Raw genomic sequence first — 21,639 nt, 5'->3', positions numbered from 1 at the left:
GTGTAGTTCAGCATGAGAAAAGCAATTTGTGTAATAAACCACATGAATAAATTGAAGAAAAACCCAATGATCTTCTTGATTGACGCAGAAAAGGCATTTATCAAAATATAACATTCTTTCTTGATAAAAACACTCCAAAATAGTAATAGAAGGAAGCTTTCTCAATATGGTAAAGTGTATATATGAAAAACCCACAGCTAGCATTGTACTCAATTTTGAAGGGCTGAAAGCTTTCCCAGTAAGATTGGGAATAAGACAAGGATGCCCACTGTCACACTATTATTCAATTTGTATTAGAAAATCTAGCTAGAGCAATTAAGCAAGAAAAAGAAATAAAAGGCACCCAAACAGGAAAGAATGTAGTAAAACTTTCACTTTTTGCTGGTGATATGATCCTATACCTAAAAAATCCCAAAAGACACACAACAAAGCTATTAGAACTAATAGAGTTCAACAGAGTAACAGGATACATAATTAATACACAAAAATCGATAGCGTTTCTGTACCCTACTGATGAGGAATCTGAGGAGGAAGTCAGAAAAAATTACATTTGTAATAGCAACTAAAAGAATAAAATATTTAGGAATAAATTTAATCGGGAAGTGGACTTGGCCCAGTGGATAGGGCATCCGTCTACCACATGGGAGGTCCATGGTTCAAATCCCGGGCCTCCTTGACCCATGTGCAGCTGGCCCATGCGCAGTGCTGATGTGTGCAAGGAGTGCCGTGCCACGCAGGGGTGTCCCCGCATAGGGAGCCCCACATGCAAGAAGTGCGCCCCGTAAGGAGAGTCACTCAGCACAAAAAGGAAGTTCAGCCTGCCCAGGAATGGCGCCACACACATGGAGAGCTGACACACAAGATGATGCAACAAAAAGAAACACAGATTCCTGTGCCGCTGACAACAACAGAAGCGGACAAAGAAGAACACACAGCAAATGGACACAGAGAGCAGACAATGGGGGGGTTGGGGTGACGAGGGGAGAAATAAAAATAAAATAAAATAAAATAAAAAAAATTTAACTGAGGACATAAAGGACCTGTATACAGAAAACTATGAAACATTGCTAAAAGAAACAAAAGAAGAGCTAAAATAAATGGAAGAGCATTCTGAGTTCATGGATTAGAAGACTAAATATCCTTAAGATATCAATTCTACCCAAGCTGATTTACAGATTCAATGCAATCCCAATAAAAGCCCCAACAGCTTTTTTTTCCCAGAAATAGAAAAGCCCATTATCAAATTTATTTGGAAGGGTAAGGGACCCCAAATAAAGATAGACATACTGACCAATGAAATCGAATTGAGAATTCAGAAATAGACTCTTGCATCTACAAGCAAGTGATTTTTAACAAGGATATGAAACCCACCCAGCTGAGCCAGATGAGTCTTTTCAACAAATAGTTCTGATAGAACTGGTTATCCATAGCTAAAAGAAAGAGGACTTATGTTCTATCTTAAACAAAAATTAACTCAGAATGGATCAAGGACCTATTACAAAAGCTTCAACCATAAAACTCCTAGAAGAAAATGTAGAAAAATATCTTTAAGATCTTTTGGTAGGTGGTGACTTCTTAAATCTTATATACAAAGGAGGCGTAATGAAAGAAAAAAATAGATAAATCGGATCTTCTCAAAATTAAAACACTTCTGTGCTTAAAATGACTGTTTAGAAGGTGAAAAGGCAGCCTATTCAATGGGAGAAAAATTTCAGAAACCACAAATCTGTTGATGTTTGATCTCCATGTTATATGAAGAGATCATACAACTCAACAACAAAAAAGCAAGCAACCCAATTTAAAAATGGGCAAAAGACTTGAATAGACATTTTTCCATAGAAGAAATACAAATAGCCTAAAAAGCACCTGAAAAGTGTTCAACATCACTAGCTATTAGGAAAATGCAATGAGATATCATTTTACACTTTACAGAATGGCCATTATTAAAAAACAGAAAAGTGCAAGTGCTGAGGAGGATGCAAAGAAATAGGAACACTTCTTCACTACTGGTGGGAATGTAAAATGGCACAGCCTCTGTGGAAGACAGTTTGGCAAGTCCTCAGGAAGCTAAATCTAGAACTGCCATATGACCTGACAAACCTGCTACTAGGAGTATATTCAGAAGAAGTTAAAGCAAGGACAAAGACATTTGCACACTGATATTCATAGTGGCATTATTCACAATTGTTAGAAGATGGAAACAGCTCAAGTGTCCATCAATCAATGAATGGATAAACATGATGTCATATATACATACAATGGAATACTTTTCAGCTGTAAGAAGAAAATGAAGTCGGGATAGATGAACCTTGAGGACAGTTATGATAAGTGAAATAAGCCAGAGATAAAAGGACAAATATTATATGGTCTCACTAACATGAACTAAATATCATGATAAGTAAACTCATGGAAGAAAACTCTGGAGCACTGGTTACTAGGAAATAGAATGTGGGTTGGGAAGGGGGAGCTGATGATAAATGTACGAAGAATGTTTAATAAAGTGGATTGTTTAATGTGGGGAAATGGATGGAGTTGATGGTAACATTATAGTGAGTATAATGGGGTAGTCTAGGGAGGTTAATGTCAATTGAAAGAAAGCTAAAGGATCTAGGGAAAGTAAAACAGTGATTTTGGTAGTGAATGATGATTGTGGTTAATAGTACAAACACAAGAATGTTCCTCTATTATAGGGGTTCTGAACATTTTTTTGCTCCACAGACTCCTTTGCCAGTCAGGTGAAATGAATACTACTGTTGTTAAAATTTTTTTTTCTAAAAGATTTATTTTTTAAAAATTTATTTCTCTCCCCTTCCTGCCCCCCTTCCCCCCAGTTGTCTGCTCTCTGTGTCCATTTGCTGTGTGTTCTTCTGTGTCCACTTGTATTCTTGTCAGTGCACCCAGAATCTGTGTCTCTCTTTGTTGCATCATCTGGCTGCATTAGCTCTCCATGTGTGCAGCGCCACTCCTGGGCAGGCTGGACTTTCTTTCACGCTGGGCGGCTCTCCTTACGGGGTGCACTCCTTGCGCGTGGGGCTCCCCCATGTGGGGAACACCCCTTCATGGCACAGAACTCCTTGCACGCATCAGCACTGTGCGTGGGCCAGCCCATCACACAGGTCAGGTGGCCCTGGGTTTGAAAGTTTGATTTCCCATGTGGTAGGCAGATGCCCCATCCATTGGGCCAAATCCGCTTCCCTGAATTTATTTATTGCATACATTCATAAATGAAGGAAATGCTAGATTGCAGTTAGAGGTCAGAGAAAATATAGTATGTTGATTTTTTTCAGTTCAAACTCATGGACTTAGAAAATACCTTGCAATGAATAAAAATGAAAAATCAACGTACTAAAATTTTTAGGATGCAGCAGAGGCAGTGCTGAGAGGGCAATCTGTAGATCTAAATGCTGACATTAAAAAAAAGGAAAAATGTCAAATCTGTAACCTACCTTCACATCTGGAGGAACTAGGAAAGAAGATCAAACTAAACCCAAACGTAGCAGAAGAAAGGGAATATCAAAGGGTAGAGCAGAAATAAATAAAATAGAGAATACAAAAACAATAGTGAGAACCAATGAAACCAAATGCTGGTTCTTTGAAAAGATCAATAAATTTTACAAACCTTTAGCTAAACTGACAAAGAAAAAAAGAGAGGGGATGCAAATAAGTAAAATGAGAAATGAAACTGGGGGCATTATGACTGTCCTCACAGAAATAAAAAGGATTGTATGAGGATATTATTAACAATTGCACGTCAACAAATTACGATAGCATAGATAAAATGGAGAAATTCCTAGCAACATATAAGTTACCTAAACTGAATCAAAGAGAAATAGAAGACCTTGTCACCAATAACAAAGAGATTGAATCAGTAATAAAAAATTTCCCAACACAGAAATACCCAGATGGCTTCTATGGTAAATATTATACCAAATATTCAAACAAAAATTAAACCAATCCTGCTCAAACCCCTCCAAAAAACTGAAGTGAAAGGAAGCTTCCTAACCCTTCTATGGGGCCAGCATCACCCTAATACCAAATCCAGATAAAATACCATAAGAAAAGAATATTACAGACTTATTTCCTTTATGACTATAGATGCAAAAATCCTGAACAAAATATTTTCAAATGGGAAATAAAACAATTATAAATCATGTGCAAGAAGGATTTATCCCACAGGAGCAAGGATGGTTCAACAAATGAAAATCAATTAACATAATATACCATATTAACAGAATGAAGGGGGAAAAAACTCACATGATCATCTCCATTCATGTGGAAAAGTCATTTAACAAATCCAGTACCCATTTTTGATAAAAACTCTCAGAAAACTAAGAATAGAAAACTACCTCAACATCATAAAGTGCTTTACGAAAAACCCACAGCTAACAGAATATTCAATGGTGAAAGACGAAATGCTTTCCTTCTAAGATCACAAATAAGACAAGGATGCCCACTTTTACAGCAACTCTTCTACACTGTATTGAACATTCTAGCCAGAGCAATCGGGCAACAGAAAGAAATGAAAGGCATCCAAATTGGAAAGGAAGAAATAAAACTCCCCTTATTTGCAGATGACATGATTCCATATATAAAAAATCTTGAAGACACTAACAAGAGAGCTTCTAAAGCTAATAATTGAATGAACTGAAAATTACAAGTATTGGCAAGGAAGTAGAGAAGTAGGAACCCACATGCATTGCTGGTGGGAATGTAAAATGGCAGAGCTGCTGAGGAAAACAGTTTGGCAGTTGCTCAGAATGTTAAGTACAAAATGACCATAGACCCAGCAATCCCATTTCTAGGTACACACCTAAAGGGACCGGAAGTAGGGACTTGATCAGAAATTTGCACATTGATGTGCATAGCAGTATAATTCACAACAACCAAAAGGTGGAGGCAAGCCAAGTGTCCCATCAAAAATGGAAGGATAAACAAAATATGGTATGGACATACAGGGGAATATTATTCAGGTGTAAAAAGGAATGAGGTTCTGATACATGCTACAACATACTTACTATTTCTACTTCTCCTTCAGAGCCAGCTCACATGTCATTTCACCTGTGTTTCTTCGAGTGAGAGCACTTCTCTTGCTATTCTGTGACCATGGATTCAGAGCCTGTTCTCTTCTCCTAGACTGAGAACTCTTGAGAGTGCAGAGATTATGTCTAATTCATTCTGGTTTCTCTAGTGTCGAGTCAGCATCACTAGGTATGCATCACAACTTTTCAGCCTGTGTGCATGTATTTCATATCGAGGCAAAGGAAACTTAGAAGTCATACCTGGTGGGGTTCCTCTTGTCTTCCTCAGAGAGCAAAAACCAGACAAAGTCTGCATAGCTCATTCTTCCTTCTTTCTGTATTGTTTTTCCTCTGGGGGAAAAAATACCTGGTTAAAAAATTTGCTAAGCAATTACTTGGATAAATTTAGTGGGATGACAGATTAAGAAATAAACTAATATCCTTCTTTGGAAATTTAATTAGTATTTTTAAAAAATGAGAATGCTGGATACCTCACAAAAGGACCCTCCCATGGCCTATCTTGTTCTCAAAGGTCTAGAGGTAAAACCAGAAGGCATTTGCAAATACACAGAAAAGAAATCTGGTTTCTAATTTCTAATTTGAATGCAAATAATTACCAGGATCAAATACTGTAACCTATGTTTATATATAGAACTTTTACCTATTTTAAAGACTTACTGTACTGTGTTAAGCCATGATTATGTTTTATAGGGTATTATTTGACCTAGTAGTGCTGCTGAATTATGAAGAGTCTTGCTAAAATGAGATCACAGTATTACATGAAGCCTATTTTCAAACTGGGATGCTTCTTCTTACCTTGTTACTGCCCCAGAGAATATCCTTTCAATAATCCTGTTTGATGAAGCTAAATGTAAATAAATTACAGAGCTAGTTAGAAACATACTCCATAAAGGCAATAAACTTTGGCAAATTTATTTTCAGTGGTTTCCAAGCAAAACCATAATTCTCCATGAGGATAATATGAATAAATTTTTACTTACATATAATTTATATTTTAGAAGTAAGAATTTGAGGTGGCTTATCTAAAAAAATAACTGCAAAAAAGAATAGGCCAGTGGATATGGCTGGCATCTAGGATATATTGGTACTGTTGAGCATAAAGCTAGTTCTGAACATCCTGACAGATAAGAGAAAAATGTATGGAATTTGTATTGAACTTGGTATCCAATAAGAACAAGAAGAGATATTCCTTTAACTAAGACAAATTTCATCCTAGTATTAAACTCAAGGGGGAACTGTATATGCAGCTTTTAATATAAGGTACTCTGGGTAAAACAATGGATAATGCTTTCAAGTAGAGTTTTATAAGAAATCAAAATATACCATTAACATATTTTTCTTATTTTCCTTGTATAAATGCCCAGGATTTGACATGATATAACATGATTTTTAGAAATTCCATCAGTAAGTTTTATTCAAAGAGAGAGATAATCACATCTTTTTTTTTTTTTTTTAAAGCGATTGAACCTGGGAACTTCTTTGTGGGAAGCGTGCTCTCAACTGTCGAGCTACATTAGTTCCCCAAGCATTATGGTTTTTTTGTTGTTCTTGTTGTTTTTCAGGAGGTACTGGGGGTTGAACCCAAGACTTTGTACATGGAAAAGCAGAAGCTCAAACCACTGAGCTACACCTGCTCCCCACAATTATATCTTTTTCTTTTTGGAGGTACTGGGGCTGGAGATTGAACCCAGGACCTTGTACATGGGAAGCCAGCACTAAACTACTAAGCTACACCCACTCCCGACAATTATAAAGTAAGATAATATTGTTGCTTTCTTTTTTATGTTGGATATGAGTTCTGTAAACCTTTTATTAATAAAGGCATTTTTTTTTTTATTTGAGAAGTTGTGAGTTTATAAAACAATCATGCATACTGTTCAGGTTTCCCATATATTACCTCACCACCACCACCTTACATTGTTGTGACACATTTGTAACAAATGATGAAAGAACATCATCATCATATTACTGGTATCTATAGTCCATAGCCTATATTTGGTATATTTTCCCCACAAATGACCCTATTATTAACACATTTTAGTACTGTATATTTGTTATAGTTCATGAGAGAATGATGCCATATCTGTACTGTTAACCACATTCCATTATTCACCATGGGGTTCAGTATTATAAGATAAGATGTTGCTTTTAAATGAAAAAGACTAGTGACAGATCCTAGAAAATCAATATCAGCGTACCTCATTGTGGGTTCAGAATAACTTTAAGACACTGGTTTAAATTTTAAAAAGAAGAAAAAGAGATTCCTGGGAATCTCAGACCTGGGAATGGGTTGACAGCAAGGCCTGTACTTTTAACAAGTGCCCCAGGCAATGGCACACACACCAAAATATCAGGATCGGTATAAGGTCATTGGAGACAGCTGTCAGCATCTGCAGAGTTAGGAATAGTCAACATAAACCAACATAAAGGTTTATGCTTACCTTAAACATAAAGGTAAATTAGTTTAGCTGAAGAAAATTAGGAATATGTATGTCAGTAGAACCACATCTGGACACATAACAAAGCTTATATAAGGACCCTTAATATTTTGTTGTGCATTGGTTTATGAGTTTAATAATTTGTACTAGGTATAAGAAGGCTGTATAGGAAATGCAAAGATATTTAATTCCAAAGCTAAAGTTATCTTAACTCATAAAAAAATTAAGCCTCTTGAAACAGAAGATCTTGTCCTGTAAATTAAGGATGGGTTGGTGGGTGGGTAATTACATACAAGCGTGTCAGTGGCCTGTTCATTATGCAGGCAGGCCTAGATGCTTGCTTTTCTGGACAACTTCATCCCATTAACATGCATACAATAAGTTGCAATGTGAGTATATACAATGTTTTGGGACTTAAGAAATATGGTTATGAAACAATGTTAGCCACAGAGGGAGCTTTAGAGCCCAGAGAGTCATGCGTGTTCTCCAGGGCTAGTTCACGTTATGCAGATGATCTGTAGCTTAGTAATGGGCAGGTGCATACTAATAAAGCTGATCTGACAGCCCTATGAATATCTCCATAGTTATGCCATTCTGTGAGATGGTTGTTATGACTACTTGGGGAAGGGAGGTAACAGGCTACCATGCCTAGCTATCAAATACGTACATATGAGTAATTTCCCATGGATGACTGCCTGGCACCTAAGAATTTGAGGTAGACTCTGTTTCTTAAATATGCAAAGCATTATGAAATTTTGCATCATATACAATGAGCCTTTTCTTAAAATGCTTACCATTAGGCAAAGACAGACCATATAAAAGAAGAAAAATTCAATGCATTTATTTAAGATCTGTACTCTTCTACTTCTAAAAGGCTAAATAAAGGCTGATTTTAAAAAAAATCAACCATGCCTCAGAAGACAAAGGATAGAAGAGGGACACTCTTATGACAGAAGAATGAATCAATGTACTTTGTACTTAAGAATATTAAGTCATAAGACAAGAGATTCTAAGTTTACTACTGGCAAAAATGAAGCAAAAAGGGTAGTATCTTGGGACATGAATTGTTAAATGTCTGACAAAAGAAAGCATGTAAAATTCATCTGCAGAGAAAAAAATTTTCTGGGACTAAATTCCAAATGGAAAGATTTTTATGACTCCCTGAGAAAAAAACTTGGCAGGTTAGAAACATGATTTTCATCCTTAGATTTTTATAGAAATACTAATAAATGGAGATGTTTCTAAAGGTACATATAAATTCTTTCTCAAATAAATGTTGCACAGGTGTGGATCTTATTCACGTCATCATCAGAAAACACACAACAGCATAAAGATTTGCCACTTATCAAACTAAGACTAATTCTTTATTTAATTCCATATCCCTTCTCTTACACTAGACTTTGAAATAAAAAAATAAATTTATCTTTGCTTATTCCCACTTGAAAATTCTTGGCTCTATAAAAAGGTCTTGATTAGTTTATGGAAATTAAGAAATGGGAATTTCCCTTAATGAGCGGAGAAAATTTTTATAACTCCTGATATTTTAAAAATAGTTAAGTTTTAGCATCTGTAAAATCACTCACCCTGGTCATTGTATCGAGATAGATCGTTCTGGCTGATGTAAAGATCATGATCACTATCTAGTTCCCAGAATTTACAATAAATAACATAGAAATGTTCATAGGAGAAATAATCTGTGATTTGGTTTATATCTTCTTCTTCTTCCAAAAGGGCCAGCGTCTGAAATGTATGAATAGAAGGATTAATTTATTTTAAAATTATGAAAAACCAGCCTTGGGATTCTAGCAAATCTTTTCTTTTTTAAATTGAATTTAGAATCTTGTTCTTAGACCTAGGAAAATCCTTCATCCTACCTTAAATCATCTGCTCAGTTGGCTAGCATTTCCTGAGCTCTTTAGTATGCTTTATGAAGTGTTAGCTGCTGTGAAGCATATAAATACAAGGAAAGAGAAGGACCATCACCCAGGAGACTGTAGCCTATCAGACGCAGGCACAGTTAGATAAGTTACGTGGTCATACACTGACATTGCTTTTAACTTTTCAAAGTTACAGGAGCAGTATATTATGAAGGGTAGGCATCTACATATATGGTTTGCTTCTGTGATGAAATCAATTTCACCATGAAGGTTGGGAAGACATATTTATTTATGTATACAGTTGTGATGATGTGTGGCCTGGCACAGAAGGCATGGGTGAAGCTGCAGGGCCCAGAGTGGGAAGTAAGCCTGGGTCTCCCCTGACTCATGTAAACTCCAGAACAAATGATTGTTGAGTCCAAAATTTTATAATTTTATAAATTATCATATGTGTAGGCAGATAAATGATAGCATTTTAGAAATGAAAGATTCAAAAAAAAAAAAAAAAGAAACCTTAGGAAATAGAAAAAACAAAATAACATAGCAGAAATAAGATCAGATATATTAATAATCACAATGAAGGTGAACAAGTTAAATCTCCTTATTTAAAGAGTTTTGAGAAACCAAACAAACAAACAAAACAGACCTAGCTATATGCTGCCCATAAGAGATAAGCATAAAATAAAATATAAAAGGAAAGGTTTAAAAAATTAATTCATTTTAAAATTATGAATTTCATAATTTTGGAGTTTTTCTTTTTGGAGTAATGAAATTATTCTAACAATTTTTGTGGTGATAAACGCTCAACACTGTGATTATACTAAAAGTCACTGATTGTATACTTTGGACGGATTGTATGGGATGTGAATATATCTCAATAAAACCACTTTTTTTTTTGAAGGTGGAGAAAGGCATTGGTATGCCAACTATTAACAAAAAGAAAATATATTGGGCTTCGGGAAGATGGTAGATTAGAAAGACACAGGACCCTCTTCTCTTTCAGAAAAACAGCTAGAGGACAGGCTGAAATGGCCTAGAAAAAAATGTTCTAGAGTTTAGAATACCAGGGGAAGGCTGGACACCACTCAGAAGAAAGAGGGACAAAGGAAGGCATCTCAATGCAAAGACTGTGAGGAGAAGTTGCTAATGCAGCTGTCAGTACCCTCCTCTACCCTATGAATAGACAATTTTGAATACTCTGGCCTCGGGCTGGTGGCAATAGAAGCGGCTGCAGTTATCCACCTTCCCTGGAAATGGGAGAGAGAAGGACGCAGTCTAAGACTGATTTCAGCTTTTGGCCAACGATTTGGTCTGCTGTGTCCCATGAGCACTTCCAGGCCAGGCGGGGACACACTTGGGAGCTGGCACAGAACTGACGAGATCTGACCCTCTCAATCACCCTCCCTACTGACTGGGACTGGTGATGAGGACACAGGACTGAAATTATTTCATACCTGGGAAAAGGGAGAGGGCTGCTAGCAAAGGAAGGAGAACAGCCTCTGAGAAAGTTTGAATTGCAGGCTCTGAATAGCCTCCAGGCAGGATCCTCGTCACACAGTTGTGCTGGCTGTCGTACTCACACTGTGACCAGGCTTTGCACTGAGAGGGCTGCCCAAGAGCACCATCTGGTAGTGAACCAAGGAAGTGCACGTGAGGAAGTTAAAAGTAAATAAGTAAAGAGAGCCTTTTTCTGGCCTGAAAGCTACCTGCCTCAAGGCCCTTGGAAGTGGGTCTGTAACCCATTACTGGGTCCATGACCCAGAACCAAGCAACTGACAAGGACAATGCTAAAGACCTAGAACAGGTTGAACCAAGAATCAAAGAACGGCAGTTTAACTCACAGCCTCCCGCTACTAAATTCTAACAAAAGAGAGAGAAGCTGAGAATCAGAGTAAATTCACCATCATAATCAGATGCCTAGACATCAGCAAAAAATAACAAGCTACACTAAGAAAATGGAATATATAAAAGCCCCAGATGAGACACAGGATTTGAGACAACTAATCAACAAGATTCATACAAATTTCCAAAATCAAATTAAGGAGTTGAAAGACAATATAGTTAAAGATAAAAAGGACATCAAGAAGATACAAGGGAGCACAAAGAAGACTTTGAAAACCTGAATAGAAAAATAACAGAGCTTATAGAAATGAAAGATACAACAGGTGAGGAAAAAAACATATTAGAAGTGTACAACCGCCGACCTGAAATGATAGAAAAAAAATTAGTGACACAGAAGACTGAACAGCTAACATTGAAGAGAAGAACAGAGAAAGAATAGAAAAATTAAGGAGGGTCTCGTGGAGTTGAATGATAACACAAACTGCAACAACATACATACCATGTGAGTTCCAGAAGGAGAAGAGAAGGCAAAAGGGACAGAAAGAATATTTGAGGAAATAATGGCTGAAAATTTCCCAACTCTTGTGCAAGAAATGGATTTACATATCCAAGAAGTGCAGTGTACCCTGATCAGAATAAATCTGAATAGACCTACTCCAAGACACATACTACTTAGAATGTCAAATTTCAAAAATAAAGAGAAATTCTGAGAGCAGCAAGGGAGAAGCAAACCATCACATACAAGGGACACCCAGTAAGACTTTGTGTGGACTTTTCATCAAAAACTATGGAGGTAAGGAGACAGTGGTATGATATAATTAGGATATTGAAAGAGAAAAATTGCCAGTCGAGAATTCTTTATCTGGCAAAATTGTCCTTCAAATATGAAGGTGAGTTTAAAATATTCACAAGTAAACAGAAACTAAGAGTTCATAAAAAAGAATTCACCTTTGCAGGAAATATTAAAGTAGGCCTTAAAATCTGAAAGAAAAAGATAGGAGAGAGATGCTTGGAGGAGAGTATAGAAGATAAGACTAGCAGAAAGGATAACCAAAAGAATAAAAAAGACAAAATAAGATATGACATATGAAAACCAAAGAATAAAATGGTGGAAGTAAATAATGCATTTACAGTAATATCATTGAATGTGACTGGATTAAACTCCCCAATCAAAAGATATAGGCTGACAGAATGGATTTTTAAAAACCCATGAGTCATCCATATGCTGCCTACAAGAAACTCACCTGAGAGCTAGGGATATAAACTGGCTGAAACTGAAAATTTGGAAAAAAGATACTCCATGCAAATAGCAACCAAAAAAGAGCAGGAGTAACTATATTTATATTGGTCAAAACAGTCTTTAAATGCAAAAAAGTTATAAGAGATACAGAAGACCATTATATATTAATAAAAGGGACATTCCACTAGGAGAAATAATAGTCATACATATATCTTTGTACCTAAATCAGGATGCCCCAAAATATATGAGGCAAACTCTGGAAAAACTGAAAGGAGAAATAGACATACTGACAACAACAGCTGGAGACTTTAACATACCACTTGCATCATTAGATAGAACAACTAGATAGAGATGAACAAGGAAACAGAGAACTTGAACAACATGATCAATGAGCTAGACCTCACAGACTATATATATATAGAACATAGCATTCCAAATTAGTGGGTTATACATTCTTCTCAAGTGCTCATGGATCTTTCTACAGGATAGACCATATGTTAAGTCACAAGGCAGGTCTCAATAAATATAATAAGACTGAAATTATACAAAGCACCTTCTCAGATCATAATGGAATGAAACTGGAAATCAGTAATAGATGAGAAAAGGGAAAATTCTCAAAAACGTGGAAGCTGAACAACACACTCCTAAACAATCAGTGGGTCAAAGAAGAAATTATAAGTCAAATTAGTAAATATATTGAGACGAATGACAATGGGAACACAGCTTAGCAAAACTTATGGGATTCACTGAAGGCAGTGTTGAGAGAAATTTATAGCTCTAAACATCTATATTATAAAAGGAAAAAGAGCTAAAAATAAAAAATCTAATTGAACAACTGGAGAAATTAGGCAAAGAACAGCAAACCATTCCCAAAGCAGACAGAAGGAAAGAACTAATAAAGATTAGAGCAGAAATAACTGAACTTGAGAACAAGAAAACATTAGAGAAAATCAACAAAACCAAAACTGGTTCTTTGAGAAGATCAATAAAATCGACAAACCCTTAGCTAGATTAACAAAGAAAAAAAGAGAGAAGATGCAAATAAAAGAATCAAAAATGAAATGGGGGAGTTACAACTGACCCCACAGAAATACAAAGAATCATAAGAGGAAATTATGAGAAACTGTGCGCCACAAACTAGACAACCTAGGTAAAATGAACAAACAAGCTACATTGACTCTATAAGAAATTCAAGAACTCAAGCAAACCAATCACATTTAAAGAGATTGGATTAGTTATCAAAAATCTCCCAACAAAGAAAACTTCAGGAGGAGATGGCTTCACAGGTGAATTCTACCAACCATTTAGAGAATTAACACCAATCTTTTTTTTTTTTAAAGATTTATTATTTATCTTTCCCCTATGACCCACTCCCCCCATTGTCTGCTCTCTGTGCCCATTTGCTTTGTGTTCTTCAATGTCTGCTTGTATTCTCTTTAGGTGGCTCCAGGAACTGACCCTGGGACCTTCCAGAGTGGGAGAGAGGTGATTACTCTCTTGCGCCACCTCAACTCCCTGTTCTGCTACATCTTCTTATTTTCTCTCCTCTGTGTCTCTTGTTGCATCACCTTGCTGCACCAGCTCTCCGCATCGGCCAGCATTCCTGCATGGGGCAGCTTTCCCGCACTGAGTGGCATTCCCATGCAGGGCAGCCCTCCTGCTTGGGGCGGCATTCCCGTGTGGGCGGGCACTCTGTGTGAGCCAGCTTGCCCTCACCAGGAGGCCCTGGGCATCAATCCTTGGACCTCCTATATGGTAGACGGGAGCCCAGTTGATTGGCCACATCCATTTCCCAACACCAATCTCTCTAAACTCTTCCAAAAAATTGAAGAGGATGGAAAATTACCCAAAACATTTTATGAAGTCAACATCACCCTAATATCAAAGTCAGATAAAGATACTACACAAGAAGAGAAAATTACATACAAATCTCTCTAATGAACACAGATGCAAAAATTTCAGCAAAATACTTGCAAATTGAATCCAACAGCATATCAAAAGACTTATACATCATGACCAAGTTGGATTTATTCCTGGTATGCAAGGCTGGTTCAACATAAGAAAATCAATCAACATAATACACCACATTGACAAACTGAAGGATAAAAACCACTTGATCATTTCAATCAATACAGAAAAGGCATTTGACAAAATCCAGCCTCCTTTCTCATAAAAACACTTCAAAAGATAGAAATAGGAGGAAAATTCCTCAATATGATAAAGGGCATGTATGAAAAACCCACAGCCAACATCGTACTCAATTAGGAAAGGCTGAAAGCTTTCCCTCTAAGATCAGGGACAAGAAAAGGATGCCCACTGTCACCACTGTTATTTAATACTGTGTTAGATTCGAGCTAGAGCAATTAGACAAGAAAAAAAAAAATTAAAGACATCCAAATAGGAAAAGAGGACATGATCCTATATTGAGAAAATTGTGAAATGTCTATGATAAAATTACTTGAACTAATAAACAAGTTCAGCAAAGCTACAATACAAGAACAACACGCAAAAACCAGTAATGTTTCTGCATAATAGTACTGAACAATCTGAGGATAAAATCAGAGAAAAATTCCATTTATAATAGCAACAAAAAGACTCAAATACCTAGCAATCAATTTAACCAAAGAAGTACAGGACCTATATTCAGAAAACTACAAATGATGCTAAAAGAAATCAAAGAAGATTCAAATGGAAAGATATTCTGTGTTCATGGACTGGAAGACTAAATATCGCAAAGATGTCAGTCCTACCCAAACTGATTTAAAGATTCAATGCAGGGAAGAGGACTTGGCCCAATAGATAGGGCGTCCGCCTACCACACGGGAGGTCTGCAGTTCAAACCCTGGGCCTCCTTGACCCGTGTGCAGCTGGCCCATGCGCAGTGCTGATGCATGCAAGGAGTGCCGTGCCATGCAGGGGTGTCTCCCGTGTAGGGGAGCCCCATGCGCAAGGAGTGCGCCCCGTAAGGAGAGCCGCCCAGAGCGAAAAAAGAGAAATAAAAATAAATCTAAAAAAAAAAAAGATTCAATGCAATGGAATTCAAAATTCCAAAAACTTACTTTACAGAAACAGAAAAGGCAATTAACAAATTTATTTAGAAGGGAAAGTGCACCTTAACAGCCAAAATCATCCTAAAAAAGGAATGATATGGAAAGACATTCCCTGCCTATCCTTGAAACATATTACAAAGCTACAGTGTCAAAACAGAATGGTGAGAAACAGATGTAGCTTAAGCAACTGAGCTCCTGCCTATCATATGGGAGGTCCCAGGTTCAGCTCCCAGTGCCTCCTAAAGACGACGAGCAAGACAGTGAGCTGACGCGAAGGGCAGGTGTGGCGAGCTGATGCAACAAGATGATGCAAGATGACGCAAGAAGAAAAACATAACGAGAGACAGACACAACTAAGCCAGGGGCAGAGATGGCTCGAGCAATTAGGTGCCTCCCTCCCACATTGAAGGTTCCGGGATTGGTTCCCGGTGCCTACTAAAGAAACAAGGAAGACAGACAGACACAGCAAGTGTAAGCAGCAAGGGGGGTGGGGAGAAATAAAGAAAAAAAACCTTAAAAAAAAACCCCAGAATGGCAATGTCATAAAGAGACACACTAACCAGTGGAAAAGAACTGAGTATCCAGAAATAAACCATTATCTCTATGGCCAACTGGTTTCTTTTTTTTTTTTTTAAGGAGGTACCTGGGATTGAACCCAGGACCTCATACATGGGGAGCAGGCACTCAATCACTGAGCTACATCTGCTTCCTAATGGAGGTTTTTTTGTTTGTTTGTTTGTTTTTAGGAGGTACTGGGATCGAATTTGGGACTGTGTACATGGCAAGGAGGCACTCAACTACTTGAGCTATACCTGCTTCTCTGAACTGGTTTTTGACAATCCTACCAAGTCCATGTTAACAGACAAAACAGTCTCTTCACCAAATGGTGCTGGGTGAACTGGATATCCATAATCAAAAGAATGAAAGAGGACCCCATCTCACTCCCTATACAAGAATCAACTAAAAATGAATCAAAGACCTAAATATAAAAGTCAGGGGCCATAAAACTAATAGAGGAAAAGGCTGGGAAACATTTTCAAGATCTTGTTGTAGGTGGTGATTTCTTGGACCTTACAGCCAAAGCATGTGCAACGAAAGAAAACATAGGTAAATGGGACCGCCTCAAAATTAAACACTTTTGCACCTCACAGGATGGTGTCAAAAGGGGGAAAAGGCAGCCAATTCAATGGGAGAAAATATTTGGAAATCACGTATCTGATAAGGGTTTAATATCCAGAATAAATAAAGAAATGCTACAATCAATAATAAAATGACAAGTGATCTGATTAAAAACTAGGCAAAAGACTTGAATAGACATTTGTCCAAAAAAGAAATATAAAGGGTGAAAGAACACAAGGAAAACAATGGAAATATTATGCAGCTGTAAGAAGAAATGAAGTTGTGGAGTATATGACAACATGGATGAACCTGGAGGACATTAAGTTGCATGAAGCAAGCCAGAGACAAAAGGACAAATACTGCATGACTGTGCTATTATGAACTAAATATATTATGTAAACTCATGGAGTTAATAACAAAAATATGGGTCACCAGAAAATAGAATGAGGCCAGAGAATGAAAAGCTGATGGTTAATCCGTGCAGAACTGGTAAAAAGGTTATTTGTTAATTTTTGGAAATGAATAGAAATGTTGAGAGCATAGCATAGTGTCTGTAACTAGCAGTGCTATTATAAGGTTATGACAGTGATTGAAAGGAAAAGTCTAAGGTCATGTATATTACTAGAATGAAAGCTAAAAAATGTAACATGGGACTGTATAGCACAGTAAAATTTCATGTGAAATATGAATATGGGTAATATTGCATATATGACTGATTTTCTTTGAAACTGAACAAGTGTATGTTACTGTTACAAGATATTAATCAGCCAAAAAAACCTATTATGCTATGTGAAAGAAACCAAACACAAAAAGTACTATATATTGTACAATTTCATTTATATAAAATGTAAATATAAGTCAATTTATAAAGACAGAATTACATTAGTGGTTATGTAAGGCTGTGGAAGGATAGAGGTTTTGAGAGGTGACGCTAAGGGGTTGTAGAGTTTTTCTTTTTGGAGTAATGAAATCATTCTAAAATTTTGAGCGGTGATGAATACACAACACTGCGAGTATACTAAAAGCCATTATCTGTACACTTTGGATAGATTGTATGGTATGTGAATATATCTCAATAAAACAAACTGCTTTAAAAAAAAAGAAAATGTATCAAATAATACAAAATAAATGGAAGTCAAGGTGAAAAGCATTATAAGTGGCAAAAAGGGCTATTTCATAATGCAAATGTTTTTTTTTTTTAAAGATTTATTTATTTCTCTCCCCTTCCACTCCCCCCCAGTTGTCTGCTCTCTGTGTCCATTCACTATGTGTTCTTCTGTGACCGCTTCTATCCTTATCAGCGGCACCGGGAATCTGTGTTTCTTTTTTTGTTGCATCATCTTGTTGTGTCAGCTCTCCGTGTGTGCGGCACCATTCTTGGGCAGGCTGCACTTTCTTTCGCGCTGGGCAGCTCTCCTTATGGGGTGCACTCCTTGTGTGTGGGGCTCCCCTATGCCGGGGACACCCCTGCATGGCATGGCACTCCTTGCATGCATTAGCACTGCGCATGGGCCAGCTCCATACAGCTCAAGAAGGTCTGGGGTTTGAACCACGGACCTCCCTTGTGGTAGGCGGATGCCTTATTCATTGGGCCAAATCTGCTTCCCAACGCAAATGTATTAATCTGATAAAAAACTATTTTGGAAACTGCAAACACTGGGAAACCAAAATGCTGTGGCAAATTTAAAACAATGTAAATTATTAAATCATGGTATATGTCCTCAGTGGAAGATTTTATAGAAATTATAATGTCTGTATATATAGAAACAAAGGAAAATCATGATGTGGTTAAAGGGAAAACACAGGTTTTGATCAGAGAAAGTGTTTTGTATAATTTCAATCTTTTAAAATTTATTGAGACTTGTCTTGTGACCCAACATTTATGATCTATCTTGGAGAAGGATCCATGAGCACTTGAAAAGAATGTATATTCTGCTGTTTTGGGGTGCAATGCTCTACAAATGTCTGTTGGGTCTAGTTCATTTATCATATCATTTATTATATTATTCAAGTTCTTTATTTATCCTCTGCAGGTGTTCTATCCATTATTGAGAGTGCTGTATTGAAGTCTCCAACTATTATTGTAGAGACATCTATTTTTCCCATCAGTTTTGCCAATGTGTGCCTCAGGGATCTTGGGGCAATCAGGTTAGGTGTATAAATATCTAGTATAGTTATTTCTTCTTGCTGAATTGCCTATTTTATTAATATATAATGATCTTTTTCATCCCTTTTAACACTTTTGCATTTAAAATCTATTTTGTCCTACATTAGTATTGCTACCCCAGCTCTTTTTTTGGTTACTATTTGAGTGGAATATTTTTTTTAAACATTTCAAAAGGGTGAAAAGGCAGCCAACTCAAATGGGAGAAAAGGTAGCCAACTCAATAGGAGAAAATATTTGGCAATCACATAACTGATGAGGGTTTAATACTCATGATACATAAGGAGATCACACAACTCAACAACAAAAAGATAAACTATCCAATTAAAAAAATGGGCAAAAGACTTGAAAAAAAACTATTCAAAGAAGAAATACAAATGGCGAAGAAACACATGAAAAATGTACAGCATCAGTAGTGATTAGGGAAATGCGAATCAAAACTACAATGAGATATCATTTTACACCTATTAGACTGGCCGCTATTAAAAAGTTGGAAAACTGTCAATGTTGGAGAGGATGTGGAGAGACAGGAGTGCTTATTCAGTGCTGGTAGGAATGAAGGATGGTACAGTCACTGTGGAGGACTGTTTGGCAGTTCCTAAGGAAGTTAAATATAGACTTGGCAATATCATTGCTAGGTATATACCCAGAAAAACGGAGAGCAATGACACGAATAGACAGCTGCACACTGATGTTCATAGCAGCCAAAAGATTGAAACAACCTAGGTGTTAACCAATAGATGAATGGATAAACAACTTGTGGAGTATACAAATGATGGAAGATTATTCAGCGATAAGAAGAAATGAAGTCGTGAAACATATGACAACATGGATGAATCTGGAGGGCATTGTATTGCATGAAGTAAGCCAGACACAAAAGGGCAAACACTGTATGACTGCGCTATTTTGAATTAAATAGACAATGTGAAATATAAATATGTGAAATATGAATACAGGTAAAATTGCATATATAAGACCATTTTTCTTTGAAGCTGAACAAATGTAGGTTAACTCTACAAAATGTTAATATTGGACCAAAAAAGACAATGATAAGAGATCAAAGAATACTATATACTGTATGATTCCATTTATATAAAACATAAATATAAATCAATTTATAAAGGCAAAATTAGATTAGTGGTTATATAGGGCTGGAGAAGGCATGCTAAGGGGTATGGAATCTTTCTTTTTTGGAGGAATGAAATTGTTCTAAAATTTTCGAGATGATGAATGTGATTATACTAAAGGCCATTGATTATATACTTTGGATAGATCATATGGTATGTGACTATATCTCAATAAAACTGCTTAATAAACAAATAACTGTGCAAGAATAGTCAGAATATCAGCTATTTTCAGAGGGGAAACAGAGATTGAGAGGTGAGGAATTTTCTCATTTGTCTGTTTTTTTATTATTATTGAAATAATAAAAATGCTCTAATAATGACTGAGGTGATAAATGCAGAACTAATGTGATTATACCAAATACCATTGATTGTACACTTTGGATGAATTGTATTTTTTATCATATGCCTTTGAAGGAGAGTAGAAGAACATAGGTCAGTATGATATTAATTGTATTAGGCTAATAAAATATGAGTTTCCTTCTGTTTTCCAAACTTTTCCGTAATGTTATATTTTATAAAATGTCCTTTAAAATGTATTAAGCAGAAGACTTTGGATAAAACAAATCATGAGAAGCAAGCAGCTATCATTTTCACTTACTGGAGTGCCATAAAATGAAAAGGACGGATACCATTCTAGAGAAATTCTCACCTTATATACCCAAGTGGAAAGTACAAGGATGTTCATGTATCACTATAATAGGGAAAATCTGAAAACAATTTGAATGTTCATCAATGGGGGCTATATAATTAACTATAGTATGTCGTGCAATAAAACATTATGAAGTACTTAAGAGAAGGATCTCTTATGCTTAAAAACAAAAACAATTTAAAAAGCAGCCTATAAAACAAAACTATATACTCCCTGTATACATACATAAAGGAATAATACCACAGATAATGTGGGTTCCCTCTGGGAAAGGCAGTGAAATGGTGCAGGGTGGCAGGGAGATAAATAACAATTTAGGCTTATTACTGTAGATGTGTTCATATTATTTGAATATTTTACAAGCACATACTCATGTTCTATGAGGAAGACTAAGAAGCGGGGTAGGAAAGAAAAGGGAGGGGACACTAAAATTATGTTCTAGGAAGAACATTTGAGTACTATTTCTAGTTTAGCCCTTTACTTGTTGTGTGACCTTATAAGTCATTCAACCATAGCAGGGCCTCAAATTTTATCACTGATTAAAAAACACATGGATAATGATGTTTTAGAAACAACTAAGTATCATGTGCTGAAGGAATGGTGAGGGATTATTATCATCATTCTTCAGGTGTCAGGCCTCTTTTATGGAATTACTGCTATGCTAGCCCATGCCCTATTACCTACTGAGAGCCCACGTGGCTACAAGGTACTCAATAAATATTAACAATGACTGTGATGATGACTGTCTAGTATAGAATAAAAAATAACTGTATAGGTCCATCATAGATTACTAATTTTACCTTGTCTGTCCAGATGAAATTAGCAAAAAACATAGAGTATATAAGATTATATTATTAGCCTAAGCTTCATTAAGTATGTGTGATTCATTTAAAAGGATATATTTCATTTCCTTTTAATCAAGGGTAAACAATTCTACTTTCTTTAGGCTTACAGATACTTAATTAGACATAAAGATTACTTCAGTAAAAGGCTCCCATAAAGATTACTTCAGTAAAAGGCTCCCGCTAGTGGTCAATACTATCTAATTTCTCTCATTTGGTAAAATAAAAAAACAATTGATTGAAATTGTATTCTTT

The 21,639-nt window shown here is 36.4% G+C and overlaps 1 protein-coding gene across 7 annotated transcripts in view; it reads right to left on the bottom strand.

The window, feature by feature from the left end:
* The window catches only part of PPP2R3A (protein phosphatase 2 regulatory subunit B''alpha), a 250,517-nt gene that overhangs the window by 81,544 nt on the left and 147,334 nt on the right, over positions 1-21,639 (bottom strand). For all 7 annotated transcript variants that reach the window (XM_058294990.1, XM_058294994.1, XM_058294992.2 and 4 more), the window contains 3 exons: positions 9,061-9,217; positions 5,835-5,883; positions 5,280-5,369 (listed from right to left, as the gene is read on the bottom strand). In XM_058294990.1, coding sequence (XP_058150973.1) covers positions 5,280-5,369; positions 5,835-5,883; positions 9,061-9,217 — 296 coding nt within the window. The remainder of the gene's footprint in view (positions 1-5,279; positions 5,370-5,834; positions 5,884-9,060; positions 9,218-21,639) is intronic.

Source organism: Dasypus novemcinctus, chromosome 4 (assembly GCF_030445035.2).
Source record: "Dasypus novemcinctus isolate mDasNov1 chromosome 4, mDasNov1.1.hap2, whole genome shotgun sequence".
Lineage (NCBI taxonomy): Eukaryota > Metazoa > Chordata > Mammalia > Cingulata > Dasypodidae > Dasypus > Dasypus novemcinctus.
This window is presented reverse-complemented; position numbering and strand designations above follow the sequence as displayed.